General features: G+C 38.1%; 1 protein-coding gene across 5 annotated transcripts in view; it reads right to left on the bottom strand.

Annotated features, from left to right (window-relative positions):
• The window catches only part of usp9x.L (ubiquitin specific peptidase 9 X-linked L homeolog), a 116,713-nt gene that overhangs the window by 38,740 nt on the left and 50,363 nt on the right, over positions 1-27,610 (bottom strand). For all 5 annotated transcript variants that reach the window (XM_041582097.1, XM_018246638.2, XM_018246640.2 and 2 more), the window contains exons 16-31: positions 25,973-26,315; positions 23,052-23,147; positions 22,606-22,817; positions 21,970-22,210; positions 21,279-21,428; positions 17,995-18,115; positions 17,329-17,459; positions 16,582-16,860; positions 8,596-8,712; positions 8,177-8,302; positions 5,432-5,598; positions 4,750-4,858; positions 3,453-3,599; positions 3,026-3,172; positions 1,272-1,479; positions 664-884 (exon numbers count right to left, since the gene is read on the bottom strand). In XM_041582097.1, coding sequence (XP_041438031.1) covers positions 664-884; positions 1,272-1,479; positions 3,026-3,172; positions 3,453-3,599; positions 4,750-4,858; positions 5,432-5,598; positions 8,177-8,302; positions 8,596-8,712; positions 16,582-16,860; positions 17,329-17,459; positions 17,995-18,115; positions 21,279-21,428; positions 21,970-22,210; positions 22,606-22,817; positions 23,052-23,147; positions 25,973-26,315 — 2,815 coding nt within the window. The remainder of the gene's footprint in view (positions 1-663; positions 885-1,271; positions 1,480-3,025; positions 3,173-3,452; positions 3,600-4,749; positions 4,859-5,431; positions 5,599-8,176; positions 8,303-8,595; positions 8,713-16,581; positions 16,861-17,328; positions 17,460-17,994; positions 18,116-21,278; positions 21,429-21,969; positions 22,211-22,605; positions 22,818-23,051; positions 23,148-25,972; positions 26,316-27,610) is intronic.

Raw genomic sequence — 27,610 nt, 5'->3', positions numbered from 1 at the left:
TTCTATATCTAAATGAGTAAAATGCACTGGTACATTCCTGTTTTTGTTACATAAAATGTCTCCTTTAAAGGAGAAGGAACCCCTGTAGAAAAATACCCCATACCCCCACCCCACGTAGACCACCATCCCCACCCCTCAGGCTAATTCCACACCGCCCGGGGAAATGCCCCAAACTTTATACTTACCCCTCATTGCAGTTTCTGGCAGCGGACTTCACGGCATCCATCTTCCGGGTCCTCAGTAAGCTGACTGGGAGATCGTTATGTCGACGCATTTCGACAACTGTGCATGCGGCGAAATTGACAGAGATTGCCAATCTTCCAGTCAGTTTACCGAGGACCCGGAAGATGGAATGTGGTGAAGTCCACTGCCAGAATCTGTGGCGAGGGGTAAGTATAAAGTATGAGACATTTCCCCGGGGGGAGGAGGAGGGTCTACATGGGGTGGGGGGTATGGGTTTTTTTCTACAGGGTTTCCTTCTCCTTTAAGGGAAACAAATATGTTTGGGTTCTGTGTGCAAAATGTATTTAGTATACAAATGTAGCTATTACTGCACAAAACACAAAGGTGTGTTTTGATTTTACAACACAGCACCAAACTATGTTTTGTACAAGGAATAACAAACTAAATTACAGTGGGTTAGTAAAAAGGTAATTGTACTACCTCGTTGTCTTGCTTTTCATCCCCAGACATGTCGTCATCAACGTCACTACCTGTGCCTTCAACAGCAAGAATTCCATTTCGGATGGCAGGAATCATGTACAACTGCTGGATTACAGAATTCATGTAGCATGTAGCACCAGCATTTTTCAAACCAACAAAGCCTTTTGGCGGCCTTGGCCCAACAGGAGGCAGATACTCCCATTCAGTAAGTGCTTCACAACCTAAAAACCAGTAAACAATGAAAATCTGGCAAATGGAACAAAAAACAACAAATAATGAAATGCCTTTTGCTGATTTATTTATATTTTTAATTGATAAAGTCAGCTACACAATCACTGACCAAGAATAACATGGTTAACAAACTACTACTTAAGCATTACATACATTAACAACAAGACTGGCTGGTGGGCCATGGACTTATGACCCCCTAATGACTGGTTACAAAACACCAGAGCAATCATTATTTGATCAGATATCCAAGTTATCTTCATGGAATTCATTTATGTTTGGAAGCAAACATAAAAGTAATTCATATCTGGGTAAAATCTGCCTGACAATGATTGGGTCACTTTAATTCAGCAACTATCTCAATGAAAACATTTTTTTACCTGTGTAATACATGTCATTTAATGTATCCACAATCTGTCGGAGGTTCCGAACACATCCCACTGCTAAAGCTACTAGCAACTCAAACCCTGCATTGATGGTAGCGGGAGAACTACACACAGGAATAGCTTGCTCAGCTGGCAACTCTCCACTTTTTATGTACTGCAAATAAACATTGGATGCTGGAAATATGAAGTCATCTATCAACTCCTGAAACAAAAAAAAAATTTATGCAATAATCACACACACATATCATATATAGAGATTACTAAATTTTTTGATCCTTGTGTGTTTTGGGTGTTTGGCGACAACACGACTGAATGAAGGTCAGCTACTTCTGGTTCAAAGAAAAAAGAAAAATTACACACACACCAGTATATCAGTCCACACGTGCAATGACCCCACATAGCTCAGGCCCCCATCTGAATTTTTATGTCATGTTCACACAATTTTTAAAAACAGAATAAAACCTCATTATAAGAAAAACATGTCAAATCACAAGCCGAGAATGTTTCAGTATGTTACCTTGCCAAAGCATATGTCTCAGGCTCTAGGCCAAGAGGTCTTGTGCTATTCAAAAACATGCTCTCATTTAACAACTGACAAATTCTAATCCCTTATCAGCAAAAATCTAATATCAATCCAAACAACTGATCATTTTCATTGTTTCTCTATCATTTGTAAATGTAATTTGCAGTTGAAAGCAGATAACCCTATCAGTGCTCTTTTTCCAACTCTTCAAACTAGGGATGCACCGAATCCAATATTTTGGATTCAGCCAAACCCCCGAATCCTTCATGAATACCGAATACCGAACCGAATCCTAATTTGCATATGCAAATTAGGGGTGGGAAGGGAAAAACATTTTTTAATTCCTTTTTTTTGTGACAAAAAGTCATGTGATTTCACTCACGCCCCTAATTTGCATATGCAAATTAGGGGTGGGAAGGGAAAAACATTTTTTAATTCCTTTTTTTTGTGACAAAAAGTCATGTGATTTCACTCACGCCCCTAATTTTCATATGCAAATTAGGATTCGGTTCGCCCGGACAGAAGGATTCGGCCAAATCCGAATCCTGCCGAAAAAGGACGAATCCCCAACCGAATCCTGGATTCGGTGCATCCCTTCTTCAAACAATTATAGCAAATATCAGTTATCCTCTAGGTTTGTTAATCAGCTTGCTTTTCAGCTGCCATGGCCATGTAACCTATCCAGCTGAAGAACCAGAAAAACAAAAATTAAAAATTATTTCATCCCTTAAAAATGAAAAAGTAACAGTATGGTTTGTTTTATTGTGAAGTGCTTGCTATTAGTACTGTTCTATGGAACTTTTTTTTTTGTTTTTTAAACAAATCCCCAGTCTACCCTGGAGCTTCAGTTAACACACAGGAACTGCCCAGAATACCATACCAGATAAACTACAGATAATTTTAAATAAAAATTATTGTAAATTGATCCTTTATTTATACAGCACGGATACATATATCTTTACAGAGATTAAACTTAATTAGCATAATTTTCCATACTGTAGGGAAATTTATAATCTAAGGTTGCCATCGCATACAGATATATTAAGGTTAATTTTATTTAGAGCCAAATAATCTTCCTGTATATTTTCCAAATGTGGGAGGAAACCCACACAAGCACATGATATTTAAAAACAGTGCAAAATTTTTTAAACGTGCAGAAATTGCTTTCTGTGCATTTTCTTCGGATAAAAGCTGCCAACATAAAACAAAGCAACCGATACTTTACCTTGATAAGGTTAGCCCCTCCTTTTTCACATCCAATATGATACTTCTTTTCTGGTGTCTGAAATGCTAGCAATTCTTTTGTTACTCCTAGATGGCCTTCCAAGATAGTCTCCTCAATACCAGTTTCACCTGTTCTCTTTACATCATCCTACAAAAAAATAAAAAGTTTTAGGACATTTATAAGTTACCAGAACATGAAAAAAGTGTGACCACTCAATTTTGTGATTTTTTTTAATTCAAATAATTCAGTAGTCAAATTTGTCTTGTCTACTCAAGCCTGACATATCGGATTACAGAGTGGTTGCTACCTCACTGGCTGGTTGAATATCAAGTAAAGAATTAAATTTTTTCTTAAATCAATTTTGGATATATACTTATTGCTCCCATCATTGGACAGAAACATTTACCATACATAAAACTTTACTTACTCTTATTCGTTTTAGCCAGTCAATCTCATTGTTGAGCAGAACTTCGGCATTGGGGATGTTAATGTTGCTGTTGTATGCATAGTTTAAAAGATGCCTCAGTAAAGTAAAATAGTCGCCAGCATGTTTTGCTCTCTCTCTGGCAGTACTCTGTTTCAATTAGACAATCATGTTAGAAGCAGAAAAACGATGCAATATTTTGTTTTCAAAACAAAATTCCTTATAAAGAAAAAACTCACTAGGAACCTTAAAAGTGAACTTTCGAAAACAACTTTTACACAAAGCTGCATGCAGAGGTAAATTGCTATGAGGAGGATGGTGAAGACTAAGTTTTCAATTTTAGAAACAGTATAGAATCCTCAATCGATATTTAGAAAGTTTTTGTTGCCATTAGATAAGACATATTATAAAGATATAAGATTATATAAGATTTTGGTTTTCATTCAACTAAAGTCAAACTGAATATACCCATTGCATAGAATGGTGAGATGCTTAACACTGCACATCAGGTCTATGCAGCAGTAGAAGTCAAGACTGTACCTGACAGTACCTAACCTAAAGCAGAAATACAGTGGGATATTAAAGAGAATCTATCAAGAAACCTTGTAAATAACAATCAATATAACATTACAATAGACAAGAGCCACAAATAACCTGTAAAATATACCCTTACAAATGGAGATGACTCTCTGAAACTTGTGTATTATAATAAAGTACCCCTGTTGTAAAATATGAGGATGTTAGAAGTTACCTCGGAGTTCCATGACCTGTATCAAAACACTCTGCCTTCGGCCTCGTGCTTTTATATCCTCCGTAACTTATAATGTCCTTATATTTTACAATAGGGGGTACTTTATTCACTATATATCCCTTCTGAGCATTCTGCATGCTGTGTAATTGAACAGCCCCCCTGCCCCCATTTTTGATCTTTCTAGTTTAAAATACTATATGGATGTCAGGGTCAGCGTCCGAAACCATAAACAAATGCATTGCAGGCAACATTTTTTGGGTTACATTGTACGGCTTATTTTCTATAGTGGTTCTCTTCTAATTGTTAATTGTTTTTGCTACTGTGACCATAGCAAAGAAATAGTGACAAATTTCAAACTACAGTGGCAAATAAAAAGTTAAATAATTAAAAAACAAAATGCAATAATTGGGCCTCTACAGCCCTAACCTGAATGGTAGCAATGGCAGTACCGGTGGTATATATATTCTGAAATATACAATCTTACCACTTAAATTATTTTGATGTTGCATGTTACTGGTCCACTAGCAAGAATTAAAGAGATTTACTTACTCCAAGCACCGTAAACAGAAGAGTAATGAAGAAGATCAATGGTCTATGCCCCATGCAACATCTTGTAGCCATAAGAAAAAATTGTTCCTGAGCCATTTGTCGCACAAGTCTGAAAATTGAAAATCCTTTTTGAGTGACAGATACATGGACAAAATAAATTGGTAGGTGGCCCATACTGTTCCTTCTTAATTTTTCACAAATAAATGCTATTGTTGCACACAACCAAAATAATTCGTTTTAGAATAATGAGCCAACCTGCCACTGTTTATATGGGTTGTAAAGTGCTTTGTTAGAAAAAAGACATAAGTAGCCTTAAATCATTTTATGCTACTAAAAATTTTTTCACTAGAGGCCAATATCAAATCCTGACTTATATTGCAATTTAATACGGAGAGAGAGAAGTAAAGCAAAATTGAGAATATATTAAAGGAATCAAAAGGACACTAAAATTCAGTGTTAAAATCAAGTTAGAATTATGTACAGCTACATATATATGGCTAAAATTAACAGATTCCGTTTAGAAAAATGTATAATTGAAAAATGGACAAAATACTAAATAAAACGGATTTAGCGTCTTCACACTAAATACCTATAAAACCATTTTCTACCAATAAATACATTATTTAAATTTCTTAATTTTCAGAGTTTTTAGCTTTCCATTTCTCTTTGCAGTTGAACTCACTTGCTCTGACAATGTAAAAGCAAGTCAATGATGAAAGTCTGCCACGCCTTTTCTTTACTCAGAGCTTCTAATGCTGTCGGAATCAAAGCAAAACAAAGGGTCATAGCTTCTAGAGCTTCACAGCAAACTTGTTCATCTTCTGGATCTGGCTCATTTCCCGCATTTGTCTGCAAAACGGTAATCAATTAGACAACGTCAGGTATTGTGAAAAACCTTTAACCAATGACTTATGCGATTTGTTTCTACTGATTTCAGAAGCTATTCCTTGACCAGATGGTGCACTCACTGCTGAGGTGACTGCAAGTCAAACAGTGTGTAATAGGATAGTAGGGAATCCTTCAAGAAATTTCTCTATCAGCGATGACATACCTAAAAGCATCTGTGCTGCCTATCAAAGACAATGGCAATCACATTTGAATAATGGTATTGGCATTTTCCATTTAACTCTGTGGAACATTTTACAGGTAGTTTCAGCTGCAGCTGATGGTGTAGGTAGAAATCTGCTTCACAATGTGAATTTTAAAATTTCCCATAAAAGTTTGGTGAGATTAATAGGGAAGCTATGGATGGAATTTGACTATAAAACAACCTCATATTCCATGTTAAAAATTAAGAGCAATTATCAGACTGAATGACCACAATGAAATGCCCATCATGTATTGATCTACCTCCATGCTGACATTTTAGTTTAAGAGGCATCAAGATGAGTTTTCCCATGGTGAGTTTTCCCATGTTATGCGTGTTTGTGCACTAGACTCCGTTGCTTTAATTTCTATCCCTGCAGTAAACAACAAAGTTTTTGTCCAAACTGATTCACAAAGACGTGGGCCAATGCACCTGCAATATAGGCACTATCTGACATTTCTGGATCTGTTAGTTGCCTCATGTTGCTCTGAAACCTGATATTTAGTCTGTATTTAGTTTCCATTATTTTGCCCAACTTTTATGGTACTGGAGAAGGTGAACTGCACAAAAATATAGTTAATATAAAGCAAACACTTGGTAAAGAAGATATACAATATACAAAATATTTGATTTATGCTATAGACCTACCATAAATAAGCTGGGAAGGAGGAGAATTTAATGTAATTGACATTGATTGATCAATGTGCTTGTATTAGATGGGGGTGACACTAGCATAAACATCTGCAGGAAAGTTCAAGTACAGCCAACTATTGTAGAAAGCATATTTCTCAGCTCACAAGCAAGGCAAAACGAACAGCAACATCAAGTGCAGTTCACTCAGAGAGGGATAATAAGATAGTGCTTCCATTTAGTAGATTAGCTGGATATATCCAAAACGTATAATGTGGCCATAAATAATATTTAGGGATGGACAAATTTTTTTGCCTTGTTTCACTGCAGAAATTACGCCCATAGACTTGTATGACTTTGCGTGTCAAAAAAGTTTTGCCATGTGTCACATTTTTGACGCCCATAGACTGTAATGGGCACCGGTGTCATTTTGCTGGCGGCAAATTTTTGCAGAAACTAAACGGGTAAAATTCGCAAAACCCTAATAATAAACATAAAAGTATAAATTGTAAAATATTTTTATAAACACAGTAATCCATCACTTAAAAGGAAAACTATACCCGTCTAAAAAAATATATATCTCTATAAAATTATATTGCATTAAACAGCTCGTATGTAAAACCCTGCCTCAAGTAACTAAACCATTTTCATAATAATATACTTTTTTAGTAGTATGTGCCATTGGGTAATCATAAATATAAAACTGCCATTTTAAAAAAATAAGGGGCAACAGTCACGAAAATATTTGGGACTTCCGGCACATGCACAGTGGTTCGGGTCCGAAAGAAAGAAGATTACTGCCATGAACTCAGAGAATCTGCACGGAGGGGTGAGTCATGGTGCACACAAACAAACCATACTTGTTAGGTCACATGAGCCAGTTAACAGACAGAGGTCTGTCTTTTGCTTCCACACTTCTTCCTGTTGTAGTATTTCTGGTTAGGTGATCTCTGAGGCAGCACAGAGACCATCAACCATCAAATCGAGATGTAAAAGGGCAATATTTACTTAAATATATATCCCAGTTTAATATGATTTTTTAATATGCCACTTAAAGGAGAATTCAACTTGTAATAAAAAATAAACTCTCCCCCTACCCTGGGTAGACCCCCCTCCCTCCAGCCTACCTGCCCCCCCCCCAGCAAATGCCACTTATTTTTTACTCATCCCTCCGTGCAGATTCTCGGAGTTCATGGCAGCAATCTTCTTTCTTCCGGACCCGAACCACTGTGCATGTGCCGGAAGTCACAAATATTTTCGTGACTTTTGGCGCATGCGTAGTTCGGGACTGGAAATTTGCTCCAACTGCGCATGCGCCGAAACGTCAAAACACAAAGAATACTGGAGAAGAAGATGGCTGCTGTGAACTGCGAGGTCAGAATCTGCACGGAGGGGTGAGTAAAAAAATTTGGGGCATTTGCCCGGAGGGGGGTGCAGGTAGGCTGGGGGAGGAGGGTCTACCCAGGGTAGGCTTTTTTTTAAAAATTTTATTACAGGTTGAATTCTCCTTTAATTTAATATAAACTGTTGCTCAAGTATTCAATTTTGGGGGTATAGTTTTCCTTTAATACCTTGGCCTGCAGACTTTTTATATGGTGGCAACTGAACTTGTTTTTTTAGAACAATGGGTTTACACACATCATGTTGAGATTAGTTAAGAAAATGGAAATGTAGCTATATGTAACATTCGTATTGATAGAATTTTCTTACCTTTTCATAAATTTTACTTATTTCTTCATTGGCTGAAAATACCAACTGGACAGATCCACAACCAGATGCCCAGATTATTTTTTGTATTGCTTTTATAACACAAATATCAGGGATGTATTTAGAAGCCTATATTAAAAAAAAATGAAGGTTATTCAGTTAACAAAAATTCATCAAATTTATTTAAAACAGCCTCAGTTAATATATCTTAGGGATGCACAAATACAAAATTTGTTTCCTTATTTGGCTGCATTGTGGCATCATTTTCAAGATTTGGATTCAGGTGAATACACAGTTTTAATTATTGCCATAAAAACAAAGTACCAGACAACTGAAAGCCATTTTTGCGACTGTATTAAATTCTTTTATTTAACAAAAAAAAAAAAGCTTTACTTTAATGCCACTGTAAATTAAATATCTACCTCATCAGAAATTTGTTGTGCAAGCCGAATCGCAACATTTCTCAACATACATTCTGAAGTTGGATTAGGAATGTTCTGAAGGGCATTTTGAAGAACCACTGCTTGATCATGTGTTGCCTGAAATAAAAGGGTCAGATGTTAGGGTTTAAATACAAAGAAGGGTCTGATATTGCTAATTATTCACACGCAGCACAAGTAGAAAGTAACTAATTCTAAACTAACTAGAAATTTAAAGTTGTTCAGTTTTTTTAGTTTGTTTTCAGATAGTTCTCCGGGATTAAAGGCTTTTTTTCAATTACTTTAATATTTTTCTAGTATTGAAGTTTAAAGTTTCATTTTTCACCTTCGTATGTCCTTCTGAAGCAGCTCTGGGTGGGGGTCACAGGCTCTGCCAACTGTTCTTATGCGATACGTAAGACAACTGTTTTATATTGATAGTTCTACAGATGCTGCTGAGAATGTATTAACTAATATAGGAAACCGTTTAGAACCTGAACCTGGATCAGTCAGCTGCCAGACTGAAACACCAGAGAAAGGAAGAGTAAACTTTAATTCTCGAAAAACGCTCAAACATGAAAAAGAGATCTAAAAGCATTTTTTATAACTGGTGAACAATCTGAAAATAACAACTTAAAAAAAGGAGATTTAGGGGCAGATGTATCAAGGGTCGAATATCGAGGGTTAATTATTATTCGACTGCCGAATTAAAATCCTTCAACTTCGAATATTGAAGTCGAAGGATTTAGCGCAATTCGTTCGATCGAACGATCGAAGGAATAATCGTTCGAAGGATTTTAATGCATCGATCGAAGGATTATCCTTTGATCAGAAAAACCTTGGAAAGCCTATGGGAACCTTCCCCATAGGCTAACATTGGCCTCGGTAGGTTTTAGGTGGCGAACTAGGGGGTCGAAGAAATTTTTAAAGAGACAGTACTTCGATTATCGAATATTCAAACTATTTTTAGTTCAAAACGTTCGATTCGAAGTCGAAGGTCGAAGTAGCCAATTCAATGGTCGAAGTAGCCAAAAAAAACATTCGAAAATCTAATTTTTTTTCCTCTATTCCTTCACTCGAGCTTAGTGAATGGGCCCCTTAGTGTACTCGTGTTAAATCTCTCTATCTTTACTCGCTTGGGGGACACGGGGACAGTGGGGTATAGCTAGCGCAACTAGGAGGAGGACACAACAATAAAAAAAGAATAAGACCTAGTTTCTCCACCGCTGGCTATACCCCAGGAATCAAGGTCACACCAAGCAGACCACCAGCTCTCTGCCTCTCTCTGTCACCATACAAATCAGTGACGTCATTGACGCGTGTACGCGCGTCGCGGTGCACCACACAGAAGGAGCTATTACTTGCCGGCAAGAGGGGGAAGGAGATGGATTCCACCCAACTGGGTGACCATGATTACTGAAACAAATTATTAAATAAACGCTTGAAAAAAGTGCGCCCCTAATGATGGCGCCCTAGACAGCCGCCTACTCGTCCTACCCCTAGTTCCGGCCCTGATCCCTGCAGTGAGCACCAACCATTTGGTTTTTTGGTGTGCTTTTAATTTGGGCATGTTCTTGTGGTAACACGGGTGTGGTTTAAAGTGGGTGTGGTCTAAAAACAGGGAGTGGCTAACACTGGCTTCCGTTATCGGCCCACCACCATGTAGATTGGAAAAATTCTGCTCTAGTGGAATACGCCTTCTGGATGACTTGTTAGATCCATCACAATATAGTAGCTTTTGAGGCCAGTGGGGCCCCGCCGGTAAGACAAGCAGGGTAACGTATGTCTTGTATCCTGTGTAGATAGAGTTTGAGTGCCCTGACTGGGTCCAGTGAATGCACTGCCACCTTCTTTGCGTTGGATGGTGAGTTGGAATGGTGATTTCCTGGTTTAGGTGGAAAGCTGAGAGCACCTTGGGGAGGAATGTCGGTACTGTCTGCAGTACTGCTCTTTCAGGATGGAACACGAGAAAATGAGTCGTGTAAAGGCTTTGAGTTCAGAAACTCTCCTCACGGATGAGATGGGCATCAGAAAAACGGCCTTCAAGGTGAGGAATTATAGCAAGATGGATGCTATGGGATCAAATGGTGACTCTTGGAGTGCCCGCAAGACCAAGGCGAGGTCCCATGCGAGTACAGGTGCCCGAATTGAAGGAGCTAGGTGAGTTACTCCCTGCAGGAATGTTCTTACATCTGGTAGATGAGCCAGTCGCTTCTGGAATAAGACTGACAAGGCAGAAATATGTGACTTAAGCGATCCTAAGGATAGACCCATGGTTAGTCCTTCCTGTAGGAAGTCTAGTAGGTTGGGGATGGATAGCGAAATCTTTGTTCTTGTGAGCACACCACTGTTGCTTTGTGTTTCATACCCTGTGGTAAGTCTTTGCGGGAAAAAAAGGTTTGCTGGGTTGCCCCTTATGCTTTAGGATCTGGGTCTCAATAGCTACGCCGTCAAGTTGAGGCTAGATGGTTTGGGATGATGCAAGGATCCCTGGGAAAGGAGGGGAGGTCCAGGGATCCTCTAACTGAAAGATTGATGAGGTCCAAGAACCACGTCCGATGGGGCCACCTGGGAGCTATGAGGATAAGTGTCGTCCTTTCTGCTGTTAAAGCGTCTGCAGCCAGGGTTTGGGGATCCCGGTACCTGGCAAAGAAGTTCTGTACTTTCAGATTCTATCTGGTGGCCATGAGATCCACCTCTGTTACTCCCCATCTCCTTGTTAGTTTGTTGAAGAGGTCTTCCTTCAGCGACCATTCGCCTGGACCTATGACTGTATTAGGAAGTCTGCTTCCCAGTTTAGAAGTCCTGGTATGTACAGTTAGGTCCATAAATATTTGGACAGAGACAACTTTTTTTCCTTCTAATTTTGGTTCTGTACATTACCACAATGAATTTTAAATAAAACAACTCAGATGCAGTTGAACTGCAGACTTTCAGCTTTAATTCAGTGGGTTGAACAAAAAGATTGCATAAAAATGTGAGGAACTAAAGCCTTTCTTTTAACACAATCATTTCATTTCAGGAGCTTAAAAATAATTGGACAAATTAAAAAACTGAAAATAAAATGTTCATTTCTAATACTTGTTTGAAAACCCTTTGCTGGCAATGACAGCCTGAAGTCTTGTGGACATCACCAGATTCTGGGTTTTCTCATTTTTAATGCTCTGCCAGGCTTTCAGTTGCGGTTTGTTTGCGGGCCTTCTGTCTGAAGTTTAGTCTTCAACAAGTGAAATGCATGCTCAATTGGGTTCAGATCAGGTGACTTTGCCATTCAAACTACTGGGTTGCTTTGACTGTATGTTTTGGGCCATTGTCCATCTGTATTATGAAACTCCTCCCAATCAATTTGACTGCATTTAGCTGGATTTGAGTAGACAGTGTCTCTGAACAACTCAGAATTCATTCAGCTGCTTCTGTCCTGTGTCACATCATCCCTCTGTATTTACTTTCATGCAGTCTTCTCTTTATGGTAGACTTGGATATCGATACGCCTACCTCGTGGAGAGTTGTTCACTTATTTGGCCGTTGTAAAGGGGTTTCTCTTCACCATGGAAATGATTCTGCGATCATCCACCACTGCGGACGTCCTGACGCCCAGGTCTTTTTGCGTTGCCGAGTTCACCAGTGCTTTCTTTCTTTCTCAGGTACCAAACTGTAGATTGTAGCAATTTCTCTGATGGGTTTTTTCTGTTTTTGCAGCTTAAAGGGGTTGTTCACCTTCCAAACAGTTTTTTCAATTCAGTTGTTTTTAAATTGTTCCCCAGAAATAAAGACTTTTTTTAAATACTTTCCATTATTTATTTTTTAGGTTTTTTCCAAAATCTAAGTGTAAAGTTGAATGTTTGTGTCTGTGGTGTTTGAGTCTGGCAGCTCAGTAATTCAGGTGCAGACTCTGAACTGTTACAATTTTGCAACATTGAGTTGATCCGTTTCTCAGCAGCATCTCTGGCGTATTAGCAACAATTGTATCAAGTCTAACAGCTGCCTGTAATGAAACCCAGAGATTCTGCTCAGCAGGGACAAAGATAAGAAATGTATCAACTAAATGTATCCATTTAGAACAGTTTACAGGATCGGCGACCCCCCCCTCCCAGAGCTGCTTCAGAAGGAGAGAAATGACAATTTACACTTCAATATTAGAAAAACCGTCACACATAGAAAATAGAAAGTCATTGGAAAAAAGTCGTTATTTCTGGTGATCTATCTGAAACCAACTAGTTGTTTGAAGGTGAACAACCCATTTAAGGATGGCTTGTTTCACCTGCATAGAGAGCTCCTTTGACCGCATGTTGTCTGTTCACAGCAAAATCTTCCACATACAAGCACCCCCCCTCAAATCAACTCCAGGGCTTTTATCTGCTTCATTGATAGACATAATAGTCATAATTGATAGACATAACAAATGAATTGCCCACACCTGCCCATGAAATAGCCTTTGAGTCAATTGTCCAATTACTTTTGAACCCATGGTCCAATTACTTTTGAGCCCCTGAAATGAAGTTATTGTTTATAAAAAAAATAAAAAAAAAATAAAAAAAAGGCTTTAGTTCCTCACATTTATGCAATCTTTTTGGTCAACCCACTGAATTAAAGCTGAACGTGTGCATTCCAACTGCATCTTTGTTGTTTCATTTAAAATTCATTGTGGTGATGTACAGAACCAAAATTGGAAACAAAAGTTGTCTGCCCAAATATTTATGGACCTAACTGCATATGGCGGACAGTAGGGTTTGTTTTTTTTCCGCCCACTGAAAGATGAACTTGACTTAGCGGAGCGCCACTCTGCTCCTCGTTCCTCCTTGGTGGTTTATGTAGGCTACGGCCAAGGAGTTGTCGGACTGGACCTTTCCAGCATGACCTCTCAGTTCCCGTTGCCAGTGCCTTAGGCCGAGGCGGATTGCCTAGATTTCTAGCAGGTTGGTTGAAAGTTTGCTCTATTCCGGACTCCACTGACCCTTTGCGACCCAGACTGCACCCCATACGAGTAGGCTTGCAACTGTTGTTAGGAGGCACCACCGGGGGTTTCCAAGTGGTTTTGTCTGTGGACAGGTTGTTGAATCTCAAGCACCAGGGGAGAGATATACTTGTCTTGCTGGAAAGCCAAATTGTTTGTAGAAGCGACCTTCATTTCCAGCCAGATAGGAAGTTCCATTGTAGCTCCCTGAGATGGTATGGAGCAAAAGGAATGCCTATTGGGGAGACTATAAGGACTTTCATGCAGAACCTGGCTGTGTGTTCTGGCTTCTCGAGCAGGGACCTGACTAAGGATTGCAGGTGAAGTATCTTCTCGTGAGGGTAAGACACCTTCTGTGTCAGTATGTTGAAGTGCATCTCGAGAAAAATCGTAGATTAGCTGGGGATCAGGGAGGACTTGTCCCGGTTGACACACCATCCCAGATCTTGTAGAGTGGTGACCTTGACCTGAAGTGCCTGATGAGTCTCTGGCTGAGGGTTCCTTGATTAACAAGTCGCCCAAGTAAGGGGCGATTAAAAAACCAGAGTTTTGAATTACTACTGTGGCTGCTCCCATTACCTTTATGAACACCCGTGGTGCGGATGTCATGCCGAAGGGGAGTGCCGTGAATTGGTTGTAAAGATTTTGTAAGGCAAATCTTAAGAATCTCTGATGGCGAGGGGAAAATGGGTACGTGTAGGTATGCATCCTTTCTATTGAGGGATACCAGGAATTTGCACAAAGACATTGTTGCGATGACTGTTCAGAGTCTTGAATTTTCGTGGGCGTGAACTTGTTTAGTGCCTTGAGGTCTAGGTCTGTTCGAAGTGATCCGTCCTTTTTAAGGACTACTAACAGGTTTGAGTAGTAGCCCTTGAATAGTTCTCCAGGTGGGACTGGAGCAATCACTTCTGTCCTGAGTAGATTGGTGATCACGCACTGAAAAGCTAAGCATTTTGTCAATTCCTGGGGGAACCTGGACATGAAGAAGAGTCGAGGGGGAATGGATTCAAATTCTGGGTGGTAACCCAAGGTCACGATTTTATGAACCTAGGCGTCTTGGGTGAGTGTAATCCAGGAGTCTGCAAAGTGGCAGCCTATCGGCCTGTGATCTGACTGTGAGGGTAGGAGGGTCTACCTGGGGTGGCGGGTACAGGTTTTTTGCAAAAGGGTTTTCTTCTCCTTTGATGCCCAATGTGCTAATTTGTGTCTGGGTGCACCAGACTGAATTGTGTTGATTAGCGACTCTGACCAGGATTGTATCACTCTACTGACCCATGCCGTGGTAAAGGCTGGGTGAAATGAGGTGCCTGAGGCTGAAAAGATGGAGCGTAGTAGACCTTCTAGTTTCTTGCCCAAAGCATCATTAAAGGATGAGGCATCTGGGAAAGGCAGAGCTGTGTTCTTAGATAGCCAGGATACTGGCACATCCAGAGGTAGAGGACCACCTTTCTATAACAACGGCCGAGAACAGGAAAGGCTTTAAGAATCTTCGGTTAATCTGGAAACGCCTCTCAGGCTTATCTCATTCCTGTTGAATTATATTGTCAAGCTGTGAGTGGGATGGAAAAAAAATCTTTGCTGTGCCTCTTGAAAAGAGAACTAGATGATGCGGCAGCGGTCTCAAGACTCCTGAAAGTGGAGAGTGTCTAGAACAGATAGGATCAGAGAGTCTATTGTCTCTAAAAAGTGTGGGATGGATTCTTCTTCCTCTCGGTCACGGAGTAACAATTCTCCTTCTGAGAGAGCAGTGTCTGACGGAGGAGGGGACTGGTTTCTGAAATTGATAAAAAACGGTCCTCTTCAGAAGGAACCCTCCGTTTGTGTGACTTACCCTTTGTATTGTCAAGTCTAGATATGATAAAATTCAAAAAATATCCCATAAACTTGAGTATTTCCATAAAAAACAAATTTTTATTCAAAAATAATTTTAAAAGAATGAAGATACAGACCCCATGGTAATCCGCCTTACGCGTTTCATACCCTCTGGTACTTAATCAGTGGCATTGAATAAAAATGTGTTTTTTATGGTGATATTGGGATATTTTTTGAATTTGTGCCCTAGGAACTGCGGGCTATATCCCAGAGACTGTGGCCCTTTGACTGGCCTCATATATATCCCAGCATATAAATGTTTTTCAAGTCTAGAAAGGAGTTTGTCCAGAGATTCTGCCAAATTAGGGATCCCTGTTGCTAGGTGAGATGCCCACTCGGGAATGGCCTGTGCATTGGAGGGTAATGTGTCTGTGGGTGTCCCTGAACACACCTGAGAGGATTTCTGTGCCTGAGTAGGAGCAGGTCCTGGGGGTTCTGAAGCCATAGCTGTTGGCTTACAATTAGTACATATGGGGGCTATTGCGCTTCCGGTGTTGTGTGTGAGGACAGAGAAGGTGCGCGAGGAAAAAAATTCTGGCGCACACCGTGCCGTCCAGCCAGCCAGTACCTCTCCTGTGAGGGAAAGGAGACATTAAGGCTGGACCCCGGCAGCAAGCCCACGTTGGGAGATGTTACTTTTAACCTCCTACTCAGTGTAGGGGTTATGAGCATCTCCTGTGTCAGTAAAACACTGACTGGATTAACCAAAGTCAGAAGCATGTCCTACCTCCTGAGGACACAACAAAAACTGACCTGGGCTCCGCCTGCTGGGGGGTATAGCCAGTGGGGGAGGAGCTAAGTCTATTCTTATTTTTGCTGTGTCCTCCTAGTTGCACTAGTTATACCTCACTGCCAAAGTGTTTGGAAGGTAAACAACCCCTTTAAAATAAGGTTAGACTTATAGATTATTAATGCATACAGAGAGAGATAGTATATTTTTATAGCACCACTTATGTACGCAGCACTGTACTGCAAAAGTTTGTTTTACGTAAAGTAAGCAATATATAACTTGAATTAAAAAAGTTCCCCCATTGGCTAATATGATTTGTAATAGATAAATCACTTACAAGTCCCATATTTTACCAGCACCATTAACCTACACAAACAATGTTTTATTAAGAGACTTAACATACAGAACGAATATTGAATGATTAATTTACCGGTGAAACAGGGTTTGTGCCTTCCACAACAGGTTGGCAGGCTTCTGCAACAGCACGAACATGGCCATAGCCAATGGCAGTAAGCAGCAATTTGGCGACTTTCATGGCATTAAGATAGGCACTCCTCCTTGTTTCCATGTCAGCATTTGGTAGGAAATTATTCCGGGTCAGCATGCTTAAAACAAGTGGCAAACCGCCACTTTTTAAGAAGTTGTATTGGAAATCACTTGCATCTTCTCCAAGGGGAGCATTGGCAGGCATTAATAAGGCATAAACTACCTAGAAAAGGCACACAAACAATAACATCCACATTGAAGTATTAATTAGCTTAAATATTTTACTTGGTGATATAATTCAGCTGCAGCATCAAACACGACATACACAAATAAATGGTGCTGTTCTAGAAATCTTTATATTAAATAACGTGTGATAAGTTCCATTAATAAGAAAACAGTTTCTTGCTAAATGAGACTCCCAGAACAATATAATGGCTAACCATTCTTAAATACCAAACAAATGACACCCTGCCTTTGTGAAGATTTGGAACGGCAATTGAGGACAAAATGTAATGGGTGCAAGGTTACTAATTTAGATAATGTGAATACATTTTACGTCACATTAATGCTACTACTAAATACATACGCACAGACATATGTTTAAAAAAAACAAAAAAAAAAAACGAATTAGTATATAATCCCTACACTAAAATATTTAACATACATTGATCATAATGGAACGGTTACCAACCTCTGTCAGATAAAGAACTTGAGAAGCAGAAGGACCAAAGAAAAGGGAATCTAGAGATGAACTTAGGCTACTTTCCCCAAGTTTTGCATGATCTAAACAGATTGCTCTGAGTTTTTCTACTATAGTACTGTCTGTGAAGAGAGAGAGAGAAAAGCATTTTATTTTCATCAAAAATAAGGGAAGAAAGTAACATGAAACAAAAACCACTGCTGTTATGGACATTAAAAGGACCTGTAATTTAATTTATTCACAACATTGCATGTATTAAGGATTTGGAACAGTATCTGACTTCAGGCTCCCAATAATAAGGGCAGCCAATTTGTATGAGGGATTCTCTTTTTAAGAGTTATTGATTGTTGAATTAAAGGCTGCAGTTTTCAGAATTACTTTGTATTGGATTTTAAAACTAGTTGCTCAATAATGATCCAGACACGCACTGCTGGAGCACAGGACAACCCACTGTCCACTTATGAACAAAGCATTACTAACTGCACTGTAGGAACATGAATTTATATTAAAACCAGGTGCTCCGTGTGTTTTGTTTTTTAGTTTTAATGTCATTAATCAAATATATTGAAAACATTTTTAAAAATAAATTTTTGAATTTATTATTTGTGTGAAATCTATGATTAAAGACAAAGCTGATTTAAGCACTTTATTTTTTACCTGGTGGCATAAGTTTCATAAGGATTCGCGCACCATCACGCAGTGGTGGCATATTTAAGCTGCTGCCCAAGTCTGCAACTTGCCAAAGAAAAGATATATACCTATGATGTAAGGACATTATCTGAAAAGACAATAAGTATAAATAATTAACGTTTCTATGCCCAAAGTACTTGTATTACTTAAATGCCTATGGAAAATAATGTACACAAGTTTGAGTTCTTACAAGGACTTAGTGGAATGTTAAAATTTTTCATTACTATATAAAGGGATGCACATCAAAATAAAATGTTCTTACTTGAGCCTGAAACGTGTAATATTAAAAGAGAAATTCACCTTCAAATGTTTGGTGCGGATTCTATAGCTTGGTACCTAAACTGTTATCTAGTTACTAAGGCTTAATTACAATAGCAATCAATCAGCAGTTTTGAAGTCAAAATGGAAGGAATGAACAGGAGAGGCCTGTATAAAATGATAAGTAATAAAAAATAAAGAAAAATAAACTAAAACCTCACAGTCAATCTCTTTGGTTATTAGGTTCTCCCACACTGACAACCAGATTTCAGTTGTAGGATGGAATGAGGCAGAACAGAAAGGCTCAGAAGACTCACAGACAGCACCAGCCACAAGATTCTTTTGGGTCAGAGCCCATGCCCTAATAAAGGCGTTTTAATCCAAGAATCTTGTGGCTGGTGCTGTCTGTGAGTACGTAGAAAGATCACCGGCACACAGGAGTTTGGTTAAGCAGGGCAAGCCCTTGCAATTTTATTAAATGGCACTGCATTTAATAAAATTGCAAGGGCTTGCCCTGCTTAACCAAACTCCTGTGTGACGGTGATCCTTCTACGTACCTTGGCTGGGCGGTTGCCGATTTTCCTATCACTGAGCACCAGGAAACTCTGCTTGGGTTTGTGAGGTGTGCGGTCTCTCCAAATTGGCTTGGAGCTGTCTGTGAGTAGCCAAAGGATGCAGGTGCACACCTGGTCTCTCAGTATCATACACGGTGCTTAGGTCATAGGAGGACGGCACCTCCAATATTCAATGCAAACGAAGTACTCCAGCACACGTATTCTGCTTAAGGGTTACTACCCGTGTTTAATGTCAAGCCAAAAAAGGTTACAAACCCTTAAGCAGAATACTTGTGCTGGAGTACTTCGTTTGCTGTCTGTGAGTATGCTGATCTGAGAGAACAGTGTAAAGTGGACATTGAATGATTTGCAATAGATTAAAGTCAATTCCTGGAGCGTGCTGCCTAAACCACTTGCAGAACAGAAAGGCTAAAATTCATAATCTCAAACTCATTTAAAGGTGAACTTGCTTTTACTGAAACTTTAGAAAGTTCCAGTACCATTAACATGATTCCAACATAACAATTTCAATAAGGGATATCATTGGGGGTGCTTCAATCACTTCAGCTGTGCAATCATGCAGCAATGAGCATATTTAAAAACTTTATCAAGGACTTAATGTGTCCATACATGAGCTGACCTGTTATTTATCTAACTCAGAGGTGTCCAAAAGGTAGATAAGGATCTACCAGTAAACCTTTAGCTGGTGATCAGTAGATCTCAAAACACTGTCAACAGCTTGTCTAAATAACCCTCATTCATTCTTTTCATTAAGATGATAATTATGTTATGGTCACAAAATAAATAGATGTCTACTAAATATAGCAATATATATTTTCCCATTAATCAGTATTCAAGTAATATTTTCCATGGAAGAGAATGCTAACAATGGATTGATGGATGTAGATCATAATGGGATAACACCACTAAAAGTAGACCTCACATTAGTAAATTATGGGCACTCCTGATCTAACTGACTGGCCTGAGTGCTGCTATTTGGCCACCCAGGCAGATAACAGTATTGTCAGAGGTTGGAAAAAAGGGGTCACATAGAGTGCTCCATACTCTATATATTAGTGATGTGTTAAACTGCCAACCACCCTTATTTGCACAGTTAAGATTTTCTTGTAATTCAAACACACTTGACACTAAGTATACCTAGAGATTGTGAATATTTTGGGCCAACAATTCAGGAATACTAGCTAGTATTAAAGCAGAGCAAAATTAGCTATTATCCATATGAAGAGGTTTATATAGTCACTGGAGAAACAAATTAAAACCCACTTTTGCCCACACCTTTTAATTAGACTGCATTTTCAATTCTACCAATGTTTGCCATACTTGTACATATATCTGACAGGGACGAAAGAACTGCTGAGCCAAAAGCCTGGTATTAGCAGTCTAAAACGTATTTGTGCATATCTCAGAAACCACAAAAATAAAAAAATGTATGTAAAATTGCAAAATGACACCCAACTGATAACAGTGTACGAAAGATATTGGTCAGTTTGGGGATATAGAAAGTTTAAAACGCCATCTACCCATGCACCATGTCAGTCAATGCATGGTGCACCAGCAGATAAGAAAAAATGGAATAGCAGTTCAACTTCACTTCTTACTGTTCCAATCATCTGGGAAGTTTTGGTCATAAACAAGTCAATCAGTTGAGAGTAACCGATCATCTAGTGTAGGGCTCCATTTAAAGGAACAGTTCAGTGTGAAAATAAAAACAGTGTAAATAAATAGGCTGTGCAAAATAAAGATTGTTTCTAATATATTTAGTCAAAAATGTAATGTATAAAGGCTGTAGTGACTGGATGTCTAACATAATAGCCAGAACGCTACTTCCTGCTTTTCAGCTCTATAACTCTGAGCTAGTCAGTGACTTGAAGAGGGGCCACATGGTACATATCTGTTCAGTGAGTTTGCAATTGATCCTCAGCATTCAGCTCAGATTAAAAAGCAACAGAGATGACCCATGTGCCCCCCCCCCTCTCTGAGATTGGTTACTGCCTGGTAACCAGTCAGTGTAAACCAAGAGAGCTGAAAAGCAGGAAGTAGTGTTCTGGCTATTATGTTAGAAATCAAGTCAATCCAGCCTTTATACATTACATTTTTGTCTAACTAACTATATTAGAGACATTTTTATTTTGCACAGCCTATTTACCCAGTTTTTATTTTTACACTAAACAATTCCTTTTAATGGAGAAAGGATACAGATGCACTAGGAACCACATTCTCCTCTAGCAAAATAAACTTTTTTTGCAGGACAGGCAGGAAGATTGTGAGTGCAATCATTGCTCTCACTTGCTTATCAACAGTAATCACATTACTAAATTTAATATGTTAAATTTGAAGATCTGTAGACAGTACACAAAGTTTGCTGCTTTTAAATACACAATTTACAATTAGAAAAAAAAACACACACACTTTACTTACCACACCAGGTAGGCAACTTTCTACTTCTGGATTGGGACCATCACTAAAATGATTTCCATGATTTCCAGGAGATCCAGTTGAAGAGTCAGACGAGCTGTCAGGGCTTGAAGGCATATTTGAACTTATCTGGGTAAGTTTGGCTGTGATCAACTGAAACATAAAAGAAAAGAGGTTACAGAACATTGATCTGTATCGCCCTATATAAAAAAAACCACACATGGCAGCTCATATATAAACGCTGGGCAAATTTGTACCTGCACAATAACCCATAGCAACCAATTAGTGATTAGCAGCAGGAAGAACAATGAAAGTAAAGATCTGATTGGTTGCCATTGGTTACTTTCCAGATGCAAATTTGCCTAGCATTTATAAATGCATTTTAAATGCATTTTTCAAATGTTATCAGAACTCTTCTGCGACTCCTTATAGTATATATTTTAAAATAGTATATATAAATTAAATCATTTTTTTAAAAAATATATCTACTGTACACACACACACCCGGAAACAGAACTAACCGAAGTTTTAAAGCCAGTTTACGGCATAATAAAGCATTTTATTAGACAAGATGCTGAAGGTCGCTGCAATTTACCAGTTTGCACTTCATACATAAATAAAATGGTTAACTTTCCAATTTTTTATTACAACTTGAGATTTATACCACATGCATTAGTATAACAGATTTACTTACAGTTTTATCCTTGAGATTTAACTGGCCAATCAGTTTTCTATCTTCTGAGGGATCTATTAATTCTCCACCAATAAAGAGTTCAACTTTTGTATGTGCGCTATTTGCTTTGATTCGATTAAGTATGCAACGCCGCACAGAACCTATTGTGTCATTCGTGTGAGACCATATGTCCAAATCTTCCACTTGCCGTCCCTGATTTGGAAACCTTACTACCAAGGTGATGTGCTTTCCACGAAATGCCCTAATAAAAAGAAAGAAAAATCAGGTGTCCACCACCACAAGAATACAGCAATGAAATGTTTTTTATGTTTTGTATAATGCATTAACAATTAATTCTACAAACATTTCTATGAGCATTGAAGTGTTTTACATGAGGTTATTGTCATTCTTCACAATAGAAAGAATTATTCAATGTTCTGTCAATGTCACAAAACATCCTATCACTGCCCTAAAGCATGATGCCAGGACAACAGCAACTGTATTTAAACTTAGAACTGAATAATAATTCAGACACATACAAGCAGTTAAAACAGTAATTCAATAATGCTCTATAAATTCACTTCTGCAAAGAAGGAAATGTTTAATACAAGTAAGTATGGATCATAAAACAGTTATGAAAAATTAATTCAAGCAAACCTTGACATTGGAAGAATTGTTCGCTCTTCATGGTAGTCACTATCACATTCATTTATATATTCTTTTAAGACAGTCAATACTCTGACCATTCGAATTGCCTCTTGCCTTGCACAGTTAATACTGTCTTTGTCACCATCTAGTACACACAGTGTGTCATATGAGGCTTTCAAACGATCAAAGCAAGACTGAATAAAATCTTCATGAATCTCCACCTTTGGGAAAACATATAAAGTAAGAATATGAGAAGTATAATAATAATAATGGTCAAACATATTTTAATGAAACAAAATTATAAAATGAACAGTGGTGCAAGAATTGATACAATAATTTAGTCACAGCCAGTGGGGATAGCAACACGGTAAGAGCATACTTTAACTGTTACTATATTTGCAAGAGATAGACATCCACTTCCATGGCTACAATAAGATTTATAAATCTAAACTTACCTGATTGGCTTGCAGTCTAGGCCCAAGATTTGTGTAAATTTCTTTAAGAAGATCTATTGCTCGGGTTGCTATGTCATCACTACTTTGAATGACAACCTAATGCAGAAAAAAAAAATGGAAAATTTAAAACAGCAAACTATATGTCAGTACTAACCAGCCATTAGGGCTAAATATATTGCACAACTATACAAAAAAAAAAAATCCACATTTCCCCATTGCCTCAACTCGTGCAAGAAAGCTGGGATCTTTGGTTTTGCAAACATCTTGGACACTGAAGTTTTAGGTCACTCTCACTAATTATACAACAATGAACACACTTTTTATTATAACATTATTATTAAATTATAATCAACATTATCTAAAGCTCACATTAATATATACACAATCCAGAATAGAGTAGCCTATTCTTAGCAAATGTTCAACTGATCTTCATATATAATTTTGTATAGTCTTTAAATTAAAGGGAGGTTCACTTAAACTCTTTTTCTTTCTGGAGTGCTATATAAAAAACAGTTGAACGTCTCTAAAATTGAAGGTAAAAACTGCAGTTTATCTCTCTGATGTATAAGTCTCGCAGCTCAGTACTCCAGTTGCAGACTCTTAACCGTTACAGTTAGCCGATACACATTTAGCAGCATGTAATGCAGAATGTTAGTCAGCTGTTAAATTAATACAATAGTTTCTAACAAAAAGGTTATGATGTTTAGGTTTTAGAATAAGAAATGTATTAATTGAAGGGGTTGTTCACCTTTGAGTTAAGTTTTGCTATGATGTAGAGTGAAATTCTGAGAGTTTGTATTTTGTTTTAATTTCTTATTATGTGGTTTTTGAGTTCTTTGGCTTTTTATGCAGCAGCTCTCCAGTTCGACCAAACTACAATCCACGATTGGACCTTATTTATCATTAAAAATCACGATTTAATCGAAGTAAAGACAAACATGAAAAGAAATCGAGCAAATATCCGGATCCGAAATGTTTTGGATTTTTGCCCAAAAGTCTGAAATAGTTATATTTTCAGGCTAATCCCAGCACAGACCACAGAAACTTCCAAATAGGATAGGGACCTCTCCTATTGACATATACAACCTTGGTAGGTCTGAGATGCGGATTTTCTGATTCGAAATCTTGAAAAATTCAAGTTAAAAAAGTTTTAAAAAACTAATGTTTTGAGTTTTTGCCATTCAGACTTAATAAATAACCCCCTAAATGTGTAGCTTTTCAAAGTATTTGGTTTTAGATGGGTTCAGTGACTCCCATTTGAAAGCTGAAAAGAGTCAGAAAAAGGCAAATAATTAAAAAAAAATAAAAATACATAATGAAGACCAATTGAAAAGTTGCTTAGAACTGGCCATTCTATAACCTACTAAAAGTTAAACGTCAGCAACAAAAAATTAGAACCACATGTCACAGAGTTGCTCCAGGAAGACAGGACAAGGTGAAACTGAAACATTACAATTATCTGGAATGCTGGATCACCATACTTTAAGTCTACTAAAAATCATATATTAAGTAATATACAGTTAGGCCAATAATTTGGACAGAGACACCTTTTTTCTAATTTTGGTTCTGTACATAACAACAATGAATTTTAAATGAAAACAAATGCATTTGAACTGCAGAATTTCAGCTTTAATGGAGTGGTTTGAACATAAAGATTGCATAAAAATGTGAGGAACCAACTGGAGTTGATTTGAGGGGGGGGGGGTGCTTGTATGTGGAAGATTTTGCTGTGAACAGACAACATGCAGACAACACTTGGGAAGTGTTTCATAATATAGATGGACAATGACCCAAAACATACAGCCAAAGCAACCCAAGAGTTTATTAAAAAAAGAAGTGGAATATTCTTGAATGGCCAAGTCAGTCACCTGATCTGAACCCATCTGAGCATGCATTTGACTCGTTGAAGACTAAACTTGGACAGAAAGGCCCACAAACAAACAGCAACTGAAAGCCACTGCAGTACAGGCCTGGCAGAGGAAACCCAGAATCTGGTGATGTCTGTGAGTTCAAGACTTCAGGCTGTCATTGCCAGCAAAGAGTTTTCAAGCAGATATTAGAAATACATTTTTATTTTCAGTTTTTTAATTTGTCCAATTGCTTTGTAGCCCCTGAAATGAAGTGATTGTGTTAAAAAAAGGCTTTAGTTCCTCACATTTTTATGCAATCTTTTTGTTCAACCCACTCAATTAAAGCTGAAATTCTGCAGTTCTGAGTTTGATTTAAAATTAATTGTGGCAATGTACAGAACCAAAATTTAAAAAAAAATAGTTGTCTGTCCAAAGATTTATGGGTCTTACTGTATACTAAATCACATATTAATCAAACCTAATATAATTGTTTTGCCACCAATATGGACTCATGCAGCTTAGTTAGGAATTGAATCAAGGTACTGTTTTATGAACAGAGAAAAAGGAAGCAATTTAAAAAATGAGATTAACTTAAAATGGACTATTGACAAACCTCATAATTTGGAGGTTTCTGAATAGGAAAATCTGTTATAAATACGTATACGTATAGATACGTATTAATAGTTATATTATCGGATAACAAATGAACTTCCGCTTATTATTATCCCTTCCTCTTCTGCCTCTTTATAACTTGCAAAATTACTAGCAATTAATTTGCAGTCAGGATCAACACAAACTAACTGAATGACTCATAGGTTCCCTCTTCTGGTCACTGACTAACAGGTTAGAGAGATGCAAAGGAGGAAGTTATGTTTTGGCTATTATGTTACATATAAGTTCCTTCAAGCCTTTAAAGATTATATTTTTGGCTAATTTGTTTTGAAAACATTTTTCACAGTCTATTTACCCAGTTTTATTTTTACACTGAACAGTTCCTTACAGTTTCAGTACTCTGGGTGTCTGAATCAGAATCTAATCAGTTCTAAACTGCAAACAGTTTTAGGTGCTTACCCTCCAGAGGTAATCAAGTCCTATGAGTTCCAAGTCATCCATCATGTAAGCTCGCCGTTTTGCAACAAGCTTTCCTTCTCGACAATTTACAGCTTTGAAAAAACGTTCAAAGCATTTCATGCCATTTTCTGTCAAAAGGGAAGGGTCCAATTGCAACACATTGTTTTCAAAGAAATCTTTATTTATATCTGGATCCAAGTCCGGCTCATCTCCCATGAGTTTGGAGTACCACTTAAAACAGGCTTCTCTGTCACAAAGGTAGACAGCATTTTCAGCTAAGCACTTCCATATCTGTTTTGCTTGTGGTGCACAAAGCCAAAGCTGGCCATCCTTTAGCAAAAATCTGCAAGTAAGCACCGTGAAGTAAATAAAAGCAGATTTACAGATCATATAGCACTAAACAGAAAGAGATGGCATATTAAAAAATGGACACAGATAATGAAAAAAATGCACATTAGACTGCATTTAAGCACCTATTCCATCACCCTAGCTGCAGGCCCGCACTCTGTCTAAAGAGGTTTCCCTCTACACTGAAAAGTACTGTGGTGGCCTGCACCAGGTTCCTATTCCCATTGTGGGCAGCCATGCTGGGACACTGCATATGTATACTGGAAGTCATACGCAATGCTCAGCAAACTTTCTAAATATATGCAAGCTTGTTACCCAGAGTCAGCTAGCAGTTGTGGTGGGGTCAAAGTTTTTCTGAAATAGGTGCCCTTTAACAGACCTTAAAACACTAAAAAATAAATGGTGGAGATCTGTTTTTTGCTAATTGCTTCTGTAGGCTGGTAAGCAGTGGAGGAAGGAAATAGTGAAAGGATATACAGAAACTGACTTCTGTTGTAATTTCAATTATAATTATGCATTTTTAATCAATGTATATTTGAAAGTTACATTAAATTTCTTTCATTATGCAAAAAAAACTTTTTAAATTTGACTGCACTATATCTTTAGAACTTTGACCCAAGTTACCCAAAAAAAAGAGCATTTTATTCTAAGAAACTTTCCAACATACAGTCATTAAAAACATCCAATGATTTTAAAGTGAATGTAATGCAACTGTAATTGAAAGCAGCATGCCCCTTTCTGCACTGCTGGTTTCTGCCTCTTCAAAAAATGTAGCAGTTAGCCTTGTTTGCTTCTTCACTGGTCTATCAATTAGCCAGCTCTTCTACATGGTTTCCAAAGTCACATCTGATTTGGTGTGTATTATTATCCATTGGTTTGTATAGAGCACTTGTAAGGCCCCATCTAGAATATGCTGTACAGTTTTGGTCTCCATCACTCAAACAGGACATTATTGTATTGGAGAGGGTCAACGAAGCTGGTAAAAGGTATGGAAAATCTTAGCTATGAGGAAAGACTGGCCAAATTGGGGATGTTCGCGCTGGAGAAGAGGCGCTTAATGGGAGATATGATAACTATGTATAAATATATAAGAGGATCATATAATAATCTCTCTAATGCTTTATTTACCAGTAGGTCTTTCCAGCTGACACGAGGTCACCCATTCCGATTAGAAGAGGTTCCGCCTAAATATTCGGAAGGGTTTTTTTACAGTGAGAGCTGTGAAGATGTGGCATTCTCTCCGGAAATCAGTTGTACAGGCTGATACATTGATAGCTTTAAGAAGGGGTC

Source organism: Xenopus laevis, chromosome 2L (genome assembly GCF_017654675.1).
Source record: "Xenopus laevis strain J_2021 chromosome 2L, Xenopus_laevis_v10.1, whole genome shotgun sequence".
NCBI classification, from domain to species: Eukaryota; Metazoa; Chordata; class Amphibia; order Anura; family Pipidae; genus Xenopus; species Xenopus laevis.
Note: the sequence above shows the minus strand (reverse complement) of the source record. Positions and strands in the feature narration are given on the sequence as shown.